The sequence below is a fragment of the Nicotiana tabacum genome, chromosome 9, assembly GCF_000715075.1.
Source record: "Nicotiana tabacum cultivar K326 chromosome 9, ASM71507v2, whole genome shotgun sequence".
Classification (NCBI taxonomy): Eukaryota; Viridiplantae; Streptophyta; class Magnoliopsida; order Solanales; family Solanaceae; genus Nicotiana; species Nicotiana tabacum.
In genome coordinates this window covers 99,893,453-99,904,684 of record NC_134088.1, presented here as the reverse complement: position 1 = coordinate 99,904,684, position 11,232 = coordinate 99,893,453, and the positions used below count along the sequence as shown (strand labels likewise).

The 11,232-nt window shown below is 37.4% G+C and overlaps 1 protein-coding gene across 1 annotated transcript; it reads left to right on the top strand.

Moving 5' to 3' along the window:
• Nucleotides 1-7,818: 7,818 nt before the first annotated feature.
• LOC107764791 (NAC domain-containing protein 90) lies at nucleotides 7,819-10,166 on the top strand. Its single transcript, XM_016583389.2, has 3 exons — nucleotides 7,819-8,140; nucleotides 8,672-8,967; nucleotides 9,690-10,166. The coding sequence occupies exons 1-3, from the start codon at nucleotides 7,987-7,989 to the stop codon at nucleotides 10,011-10,013; spliced, it is 774 nt and encodes a 257-aa protein (XP_016438875.1). The 5' UTR covers nucleotides 7,819-7,986; the 3' UTR covers nucleotides 10,014-10,166.
• The last annotated feature ends 1,066 nt before the right edge of the window (nucleotides 10,167-11,232 follow it).

Here is an 11,232-nt window from a genome sequence, read left to right as displayed (position 1 = left end):
CATTGATTTGGTGGCGTCAGAATCTTCGGGAACAATAAAAGTCCGAGGGGTAAAAAAATCCTCCTCTTCTTCTTCTATCTCCTGCTTTCCCGATTCGGTCGAGGCTGGTGGTTGTGATTGCTATTTGACTTCCTTTTTACCTTTGATGCTCAACCTTTCTGAGGTTGATAGTGTCGATATCGATGTTACCTCATCGACCACAAATATTTCCTTTGCAGTATGCTGCTCCCCATATATTGTTTTTACACCGTCCAACGTCGGGGATTTCATCATTTGGTGGAGAGTCAAAGGGACTGCCCTCATATTGTGGATCCAAGGCCTTCCGAGCAGGGCATTGTACCTCTTGTCACACTCGATTAAGTGGAACTTGGTATCTTGAATGGTTCCAGCCACGTTCACCGGTAGAATAATCTCCCCTTTAGTTGTTTCACTGGCCATATTGAAGTCGTTTAAGACTCGAGCTGCGGGTATGATTCGATTTTGTACGCCGAGCTGCTCCACGACCCTTGATCGGATGTTTGCTGAGCTACCTGGATCCACTAAAACATGCTTAACTTGAATTTTATTCAATAATATAGAAATTACTAGAGCGTCGTTGTGGGGCTGAGAAATGCCTTATGTTTCTTCGTTGTTGAATGATAAAGTGCCTTCGGGCACATAATCTCGGGTTTGTTTTTCCCTAGTGATTGATACCTTAGTGCGTTTGTATATGGGTCCCTGTGGAATATTGACCCCACCGACGATCATATGAATGCCATGTTGGGGTTCCTCCTGTTCATTTTTCCTATTGGCGTCCCTTTCTTTGAAATGATTCTTGGCTCGATTGCTGAGGAACTCTCGAAGATGGCCCTCATTGAATAGACGGGCTACCTCCTCCCTTAATTGCCTGCAATCCTCGGTCTTGTGACCATGCGTACCATGATACTTGCACATCAAATTTTGGGTTTCTTTGGGAAGGATCAGTTTGTATGGGTTTGGGCCACCTAGTATCTCTGATCCTTCCGATTGCCGATACGATGCCCGATGCATCGATGCTAAAGTTATATTTCGATAACTGAGGTGCCTCTGTGGGATCGGCATACTTGTCAAAACCACTTTTGCTCATAAGTCCCCGAGAATTCTGTCCTCGATCACTTCTTCGATCATTCCGGGCAGAATTGCGTCCTGAACCATTGTTCTTTCGATCTGCGGTATATGGTTGATATCCGTCTCTGTTCGACCTTGGCTCCTTGTCGACGTCCCTCTGGTTTTTAAATGCCGACCTGATTAGATGTACTGAACCGGAAGGGGCTCCTAATTGGTCGTCCTCCACCCTGATCTTTGATTGATATCGATTATGCACATCTGCCCAAGTTACAGCTGGATACTCGATCAAATTTTGTTTCAACTGACGCGATGCTATTGAACTCAGCTCGTTCAACCCTTAGGTGAAAGATTGAACGACCCAATCATCTGTGACCAGTGGCAACTCCATGCGTTCCATTTGAAATCGGGACACGAACTCCCTCAGCATTTCATTATCCCTTTGTCTTACCTTGAAATGGCATGATTTACTCGTTGCGACCTTTATGGCCTCGGTGTGTGCCTTTATGAAAGAATATGCTAACATGGCAAATGAGTTAATGGAATTTGGTGGCAGGTTGTGATACCAAATCATTGCTCCCTTCGAAAGGGTCTCTCCTATTTTTTCAACAGCACAAATTCAATTTCATCATCTTCTAAATCATTACCCTTGATGGCGTATGTATATGAAGTAACATGCTCGTTGGGATCAGTGGTCCCATTATGTTGGGGTATATATGGCATATGAAACTTCTTTGGAATAGGCTCCGGAGCCGCACTTAGAGGAAACTGCTTTTGTACAAACTTCTTCGAATTCATCCCTTTCAAGATTGGCGGTGTCCCGGTATCTGATCAACTCGAGAGTTGTATGTCTCCACTTTTTTATCGTTGGCTTAGATTCTCTTCTCCCCTGATTCAATTCTTTTGGTGAGCTCCTCGAGCATTTTCTTACCGTAGGATCAGTCCCTGATTCGTTACCATTCGACCTTTACGGTACTGGCTCAGTACGGTGAGTAGTTTCCGGCTCGACCCTATTCGGAGCTCTATATTGATTTTGTAACTGAGCAATAGCGTCTTGCTAAGCCTGAAGCATCTCGAATATCACTCGGAGACTAACTCCTTCGTCTCCTCTGCCCTGTGTTCCTTGGCCACTAGATCGGCCTTCTCTACATACACTCCCATCGAGATTTGCGCCTAGGTCCGCGTTTAGAGCAACGTGCGAACTGACATTGATTGCGTTGGCAACCGGTGCTCCCCCAAGATTAGCCTGTGGCACCTCGACTCCTGGAGCAATCACATTTTGTTTTCACCGTGGAATCCGAGGCCATTGTCACCGTGTGTGGATGCGTTTTGTGAGTTTGACATGTTTCAACCTAAAAGCAAAGATACCTGACAAGAACAAGCGTAAAATAGTGTGTAATGCGGGGTTATATACTTATCAATCAATTCAATACCAGAATACCTGTCACGACCCAATTTCACCTATAGGTCGTGATGGCGCCCAACACTACAGCTAGGCAAGCCAACTTAATAAATTAAGCATATATTGACAAAATTTAAAACCAAAAATAATAATAAAACACCAAATTCTACAAATGTGTGTGCCAAGACCCAGTGTCATAAGTATATGAGCATATAGTAGATTATACAGAGCCTCAAATACTGTCTGAAATAAAAATAGACAGAATAAAAAAAAATACAAGGAGAGACACTAGTAGCTGCAGAACGGCTCAGAAGGGCAGCTCACCACTATGCCCCTGGATAACGTGGGTGTAAGACGATAGGTCCCCCACTAGTACTTGCCTCAGGTCCTGCACAAAAAGTGCAGCAAGTGTAGTATGAGTACGTAAACAACGTATACCCAGTAAGTATCAAGCCTAATCTCGAAGTGGTAGAGACGAGATGGCCAACTTTGACACTCACTATGGGTCAATAATAATAACTGAACTACAACTAGAATATCTAAACCAGCATGATTCACAGAATTTACAATAATTTATTTAACCAGCGAAAATAATCATATTCCTTCAAATGCAACAATTCTCAATATATTAATTAAATTCCTTAAATTCAAATAATTTCTAATTTATCAATTAGTCTCATTTACAGGAACAACAATTAATTCCTTAACAAGCAGGAATAATAATTCATTAAATTTCAAGGATTCTCAAATTTATCAATTAGCTTCAGAAGCTGAAATAACTATTAAAGTATCGTGTAATTATTATTATTAAGCACGATTTCTGCCGAGGACGTACGACCCGATCCAGAGTGTCGTGTACACTGCCGAGGGACGTGCGGCACAATCCATAGATGCATCTATCCTGCCGAGGCGTTCGGCCTGCTCCATAAGAAAGGATGACATTTTCTTATGTACCTCCGGAAGGAGAGTATATTTATTATAAGATAAATTCGGGAGGAAGAACAATTTCTTTTAACAATTAATTAATTTAAACAGAAAATCAAGCATATGAGATTTTCATCCTTTAATATCTTTATCTGACAATTCACAATATATTCATATATATCAATTAATATTAATTAAACAAAGAATAAAATGTACACATGTAATTCATGCTTTGAGTCCTAAACTACCCGGACTTTAGCATTAATAGTAGCTACGCACGGACTCTCGTCACCTCGTGCGTACGTAGCCCCCACAATTAGTAATAATTATTCAATTTAATCCCTACGGGGTAATTTCCCCCTCACAAGATTAGACAAGAGACTTACCTCATCTCAAAGTCCACTTTTCGATTATCGCATCGCGTAAAATTCTCGATTCGATGCCGAAAAATTTGAAACTATCCAAAAGTTATATAAAATAATTAATATATGTTCAATAATTCAAAATTCGTCTATTAAATAAATTACCCTATCCAAAATGGTAAAAATCCTAAAATTTACCCCGGGCCCACGTGCCCGGATTCCGAAAATGTTCAGATGGAAACGTTACCCATAATCTCAAGAACTAAAATATATAATTTCTATCTAATTTTATAACTATTTTCGTGGTTAAAATCTCATTTTTATAAAATTCTAGGTTTTTCACCTAAACCCTTGATTTCTAAGATTTACTAGTTACAATCTACCTATAATCTATGTATTTAACTCAACGAGTGTGGAATTAACTTACCTTTCAATTGCTAGTTGAAACCTCCTTTTTAAAAGATCTGAAATCGCCCGGAAATGGAGGAAACATGGGCTCAAAATGTCTGAGCCCCGACTTTTTAACCATTCTATCCAACAGGCTTTTTCGCAGGTGCAAAAGATTTCCGCACCTGCGGCTTTCGCACCTGCGGAAAAGCCTCGCACGTACGAGCTTAGCTTGACTGCCCAGTTTGCGCATCAACGCTCTTTTTCTCGCACTTGTGCGTTCACAGGTGCGCCCTAGATTCCGTACTTGCGATGGCAGGCCTCCCTTCCCTTTTCGCTTCTGCGCATAAACCTCGCATCTGCGAGAGTCGCACCTACGGCTGTCCAAGCGCAGGTGCGAACGTATCAGAAGCAGAAGGCTTCAGTTCTTCTTCAAATTTTTCCAAATTTGATCCGAGCCTCGTCCGATTAACACTCGGGACCCCGCCCGAACATGCCAACATGTTTGAAATCATAAAGCGAACTCGCTCGAACTCTCGAAACGCGTAAAACAACATCAAATCTAAGAATCATACCCTAAATCGAATTGATTCAAACTTAAAAATTTCATGTTTTTCAATTTACTTCCAATGCGCCGAAATATACTTAAACTACTCGGAATGACACGAAATTTTGCGTGCAAGTCTTAAATCACTATACGGAACTATTCCCAAACTTGAAATTCCAAACGGATTTCAATTACTCAAAAACCTACCCCAAACTAAATTTAAAGAATTTTAAACCTTCAAATAGTTGATTTTTACTATTAAGCGTCATAACGCTCCCGGGTTATCCAAAGCCCGATTCGGATATAGGCCCAAGTCCAAAATCATCATATGAACATATTTAAACCGTCAAATCCCGATTTCGGGGTTGTTTTCTCAAAATGTTGACTGAAGTCAAACTTGTCCATTTAAAGCTAACTTAAGGAACCAAGTGTTCCGATTTCAACTCACACACTTCCAAATCCCGAACCAACCATCCTCGCGAGTCATAAATTAATAAAAGTATGTTCGGGGAGTTTTATTTTAGGGAACGAATTTCTAAAAGTTAAAATGACCGGTTGGGTCATTATAGTGGGCGCCAAACTGTTTACCCTAAAAATTGAGTAACAATTAAATTCATATTGTTGTTTTAAGCATATGTGATTTAAACAAGCACCAATTGATAAACAACGAATTGAATAGATAAATTAGATAATAAAATAAATCAAATCGGTCCGCAAACAATACCTCGACCTCGATTTAAGATAGTCTCGAGGTTAGTTAATAAGAACAGTGGAGGATGGAACAAACAATGATGAACAGTAAGTAAAACAAAGAAAGCAGCGTATATGTATATTCTTATTAGTGAATCCTCATCCCCCTTTACAAGTGAATGGGATCCCTCTTTATATAATAGAGGAATCCTAAATAAGGTACAACTCTAATAACAGAAGTAGATCCCATGATTGACACTAATAACCGCTTTGATTTGATCTGTTTCGAGATTCCCGCCGGAATTTTCGACTGGTTACTGATATTTCGCCATTCTGTTATTGCCTTACTCGAAGTCAGTCATGTTTGATCTCGATTATTACCGGCCTCGATCTTAATGAACACATCGATCTCCAAGCGTGATGTTCTATCTTCGAGCTCGAACCCTATCTATTATGAGGTTACTCTCGAGGCAGCTCCCCTGCCAACAAAATCGAGTGTGTCCGATTTCGACCGTATACAATTCTATCAGTAGTTTTTAATTTGTGGTAACAGATTATTCCATTGTTATCAGATTATCGATTTATGCTTATGAAGTGATTTACCTATAATTATTTAATAAATAATTTAATTATGTAAATATTTTTTATACCGTCAATACATAAAAGTTAATCTCTTTAAGAATATTTATCTGCCCTTACTAGAGGGGAATTTGTTTGGCCAACGTCCAAAATTCGACTCAAATCCACCTTACTCTCATCTCAGGGTAAGGCAAGGAATCATTTCAGATGTTAGTTGTTCAATATCTCGAGCCCACGTGATCATCCAAAGTGACCCATGGCTTTATAAGTTATTTAGGTTCCCAAATTTAGAGGCAACTATTGTTTCACGTAGAATGTGGCTCATTTTGCACGTTGCTAAACAAGTTTTTTTTATTAAGAGTAAACTAAAAAATTTAAAATTAAATTATTTTAAAATATAAGTTTTTAATTTAATAAACTAATAAGAAAATAATATCACAACGCAAACTGAGGAAGTAGTAGTATATATAGTCTCTAGTGCAGAAAGCAAGTCATTGTTTCATAGGTTGCAAATGACAAAAATACTAGGAGCCCCACATTTTTATTTTAGATTACCTTTACTTTATGGTAAGGGTGGCAAGTGGGCCGGTCCCGGATCTAAACGGGCTAAGTGGTCCAGTTCAAACGGTCCCGGTCCCGGACCGGTCCCAAATTAAACGGGCTAAACGGTCTTTTTGCAAGGACCGGCCCGGGATCGGGACCGTTTGGTCCTGGGCTAAACGGTTCCGGCCCGCTGGTTAAATGGGCTAAGTTGTCTAGAAAAAGTAGGAGTAGTAACAGGAGCAGGACTAGTTGGTGTATCATTATCCGATTGAGTTTCATCAATATCTATTTCCTCGTCATCATTTTCATCAATAGTTGGATTAGAATAAAGAGCATTCATTTATTCATGGTCTAATTGTTCACCAGCTCTAATATTATGGCAAAATGGACTTTCAGTAAATTGTAATAAACTATTATTGCTATCAAGAATAACAGGTATAGGACGGATATGCAGTTTGATTCGGGGAGCCCGGCGCAGTGTAAGAGGAACAGATTGAGCACTAGATTCGTCACTTTTGGATTTTTCCTTATTTTTACCAAAAAGTTTTTTTTAAGGAAGCCATCTTAATTAATAAAGTAATAGAAAATAAATAAAACAAATAAAATTATAATATTAAAACTTAAGAGTTGGAACGAGTTTACCGAATTGACGAACAACTTATTGAAAATTAATTATCGTTGAAGATTTCAATTCACCAACTTCACAATTGTTTCACAAATTGTAACAATAAAGTAAGCAATAATAGCAATTATAGAAGAAAATTAGAGAGAGATTGTGATAGATTGATAATTTTGTAAGAAAAAATAAAAGAATGAGGGGGTATTTATAGTTGAAAATAGGGAAAAAGTGTAATTATAAAAAGTTTGGGATTAAAACAAAATTGGGGAGGTTAAATGGCTATTTTATAAATAGCCAACGGCTATTTTTGACAGCCCAACAACTATATTTTAAATAGCCGTTGGGACCGTTTGGCCCGCTAAGGGATCGGTCGGGTCCCGGTATCTGGCGGGCTAAATGGTCCCGGGCCTGACGCGTCCAAATCATAGGACCAGTCCACAAGACCTGCCCAAACCCACTAAAATCGGGCCAAACGGTCCTGGCCCGCGGTCCCGGACCTGGACCGGTCCACGCCACCCTTAACTTTACGTAACAAAAGGACTTGATTATGACCGCACTGGAAAAAAGAAAGAAAAAGAAAGGGCTGACTGGTTCAAAATAAGAAATTAATTAAATGATATTTAAAAGGATAAAAAGGTAGTATAAATAAGCATAAAAATTGCTGACAACTAAAACCGTGTGGAAACTTAAAAGCAAACCACATTCCACTATATATAACTCTACAAATTTTCTCCTTTTACACGGCAAAATCCTTGTCCCATTTCCTGGTGACAACCCTATAAATATATAACAAACGGAAAAAGAAAAAGTAAACAAGAAAAAGAGAAAGAAGTAGAATTAGAAGACAACAATGGTGGAAATTTCACCAGGTTTTCGATTCTACCCAACTGAAGAAGAGTTAATATCTTTCTATTTGCACAACAAGTTAGAAGGAAAGAGGCCAGAGCTTGATAGAGTAATCCCAGTTGTTACCATTTATAATCTTGACCCTTGGCATCTACCAAGTACACATCTCATCATCTTCTTCTTTTCTTCTTCTTCTTCTTCTTATTTTTCCTTTCAAAACTTTTTTATGAAACAGACATATGAAATATGCGTGGATCATACCTTTCATTCCATTTTCGATCCCTACGTTAATAGTAGTATGGGACTTATTCTTTTTCCAACATCAACAAAAAGTTTTCACTATATGTGGACTTTCTAGATAGTGTTTTATTGTTAAGCATAGTATAACATGTTACAGTAGGTTTATCATTTTCATCGTACCAATTATTGCTTGTAATTATCTCATAAGTGATCTGATTGTGTTAATATTTTTTATACTATTCGCGTGTAGACTTAAACTCCAGAAGTTATGGATTTAAGTTATATGTGTTTCCGGTATAATGAATGTTTACACCATTAATGTTAATATAACCTGTCATAGCAGGCCAATTACCCTTTATTATAGATTAAATAGATACCTGAGACCTGATTATATAATTAATTATTTATATTGTACATGTATATAACTTAAATTCTTATTTTATATGCAGACTTGCCTGGGGAGTTATGCATGGGAGATACAGAGCAATGGTTTTTCTTTGTGCCGATGCAAGAAAGAGAAGCTAGAGGAGGAAGACCTTGTAGGACTACTACTTCTGGTTATTGGAAAGCTACTGGTTCTCCTACTTATGTTTACTCTTCAGAGAGTAAAGTGATTGGGGTGAAGAAAAGTATGGTATTTTACAAAGGGAAAGCTCCAACTGGGAGAAAAACTAAGTGGAAGATGAATGAGTACAGAGCTATTGAACAAGAAACTTCCACCTCTTCAACCTTTTCTATTCCTAAGGTAATCCAATTAATATTTCAAAATTAACATATACTATACGGAGTAATTATTTATTCTCCTTTCCTTCTTTTTTTTGTCTTTTATTTTTCCAGATCCTTTATGGGTTGGAAGGGTTCATATTTTTTCTTTTAGCAAGATACATCTGGTCTTCAAGAGGCGGATCTAGGATTTAAATTCTATGGGTTCAACTTTTTAAAGTTTTTAGCATTTAACCCATTATATTTTTAAAGTTATGGGTTCATATCTACTATTTTTATAATTTTAACGAATTTTTATATTTAAACTTTTATCTTGTATCACAGCAAGTTATGAGTTCAATTAAACCCGTTATTATCATTTTACATACACCCGCGTACGATGAACTTAAAGTAAAAAGGGAAAAAGTAATACCGTTAGCAAAGCCTCCGTACAACGAGTGTACTATTCTTCTCAATCTAATAGTAGTAAATAGTATAGATCAATCGATTGAGAAGAGAGACTTGCGGCTACGGTAAAGTTGTCTCCGCATAATAGATTACAGGTTTGAGTCGTGGAAGTAGTCATTAATGCTTGCATTAGGATAAACTGTCTATATCAGTACAACTTTTGAGGCGCGTCACTCCCCCGAACCCTTCCTTTAATATAGATGGATCCGTGATTTCTTCTTAACATTTGTCTGTTTGATGTCTTATTATCATTCTTGTTTTTGTCTAATTGGACATATGCAATACATTTGATTGCAGTTAAGGCATGAAATGAGTTTATGTCGAGTTTATGTCATATCAGGAAGCTTTCGAGCATTTGATAGACGACCAGTGGAAGCAGTGACAAGGGAAAGAGCAGCAGTTAAAAATCAAGAAGCAGGTGGTAGAGATAATATTATTTCTGTCAAAAATGAGAGGAAGATCGAGACGATAAGTTACCCCGAAAGCTCGGCAATGGAAGAAGAATATCTTAATCTTCATAATCAAGTCCCCATTAATGAAGCAAGAATCAACTCCCACAACATGGTTAAAAGTGATGTTCAGCCTCTCATGAGTGGTTGGGAACAAATTCATTGGATGTAACTTGTAAATTAATAATCCTTTATTTCTTCGTCATCTTAGAAGGATTAGGATTGAAATTAGAAAAGGAAAATGAAATATAGGATGACTTCATTAATGTGAAATCAAACACGTGACTGTACTATGTTGTTTTAATAGAGATTTTTTTTCAATCTATTGTCCTTCCCTAGCTATACTGTTTTATTGACACTACATTTGACATATATAAACATGTAATATTTGTTCGGAAATTGTGACAACACTATACTCTCGATTCGTCCTGCTCCACTTTTGAATCTAATTTTCTTTTATAATTGAAACTTTTAGAAAGACGCCTCTATTTTTACTTTATATAAACTCGCTTGAAATATTAAATATTCATATTCAAAAATAAACTCTCGGTAATTAAAGAGAAAATGGAGTTCATGAAAATGTTCTTAAGTATTAGTAAAATAAATACTTTTGTGGCACGCACACGCAAATTGGTTTTTGGCTGAAACTCGCGAGCTTTTTTTTTTTTTTTTGCTTTTAATATATATATATATATACACACACACCAGATCTCCCAAATTGATTTTTGGCTGAAATTCTTTTTTCTTTAGTTATATTTGTTATTTTTCTCACAGCTATGACTAATATTTTGATAAATCTAATTGCAACTTTCTTGGAAAGCGACTATAGACAAAGGATAATTATTCTTAGCTGACTATACTATTACTAAAAAGGGCAGTCCGTGCACTAAGTCCGGTGTTCGGGGAAGAGTCGGACCATAAGGGGCTATTGTACGCAGCCTTATCTTATATTTCTGCAAGAGGCTGTTTCCACAGAACTTGAACTCGTGACCTCCTGATCACATGACAACAGTTTTACCGTCAAGATTAAGGTCACTATACTCTACATTTGAAACTTGCACATATATAGTCTCTTTCTCTCACACACAAAGAGTAAACTATTTTATTTACCAAAACTGTGAAATATTTACAGCTCTAAAAAACAAAAGAAAGAAAAAGACAACACTAGACTTGGCAAACAAGCCCCAGTTCAACGTCAACTAAGACTTCTAATACCTTACACCTTAGTAACCTATATTGGATGACTAAAACTAGCAGTCTAGACAAGATATAAGTTCAACCGTTGAACGTAAGCTGCTAAATTAGGAATTAGACCTGCTCTTAAATAAATCTCTCTAAGACGATTAATCCTTATTCTGAAAGATCATCCTTATATATATATATATATATAT

Coding starts and splice junctions, on each gene's coding strand:
- LOC107764791 (XM_016583389.2), top strand. CDS start 7,987: ATGGTGGAAATTTCACCAGGTTTTCGATTCTACCCAACTGAAGAAGAG. Junction 8,141..8,671: donor TGACCCTTGGCATCTACCAA/GTACACATCTCA, acceptor TTTTATATGCAG/ACTTGCCTGGGGAGTTATGC. Junction 8,968..9,689: donor CAACCTTTTCTATTCCTAAG/GTAATCCAATTA, acceptor ATTTGATTGCAG/TTAAGGCATGAAATGAGTTT.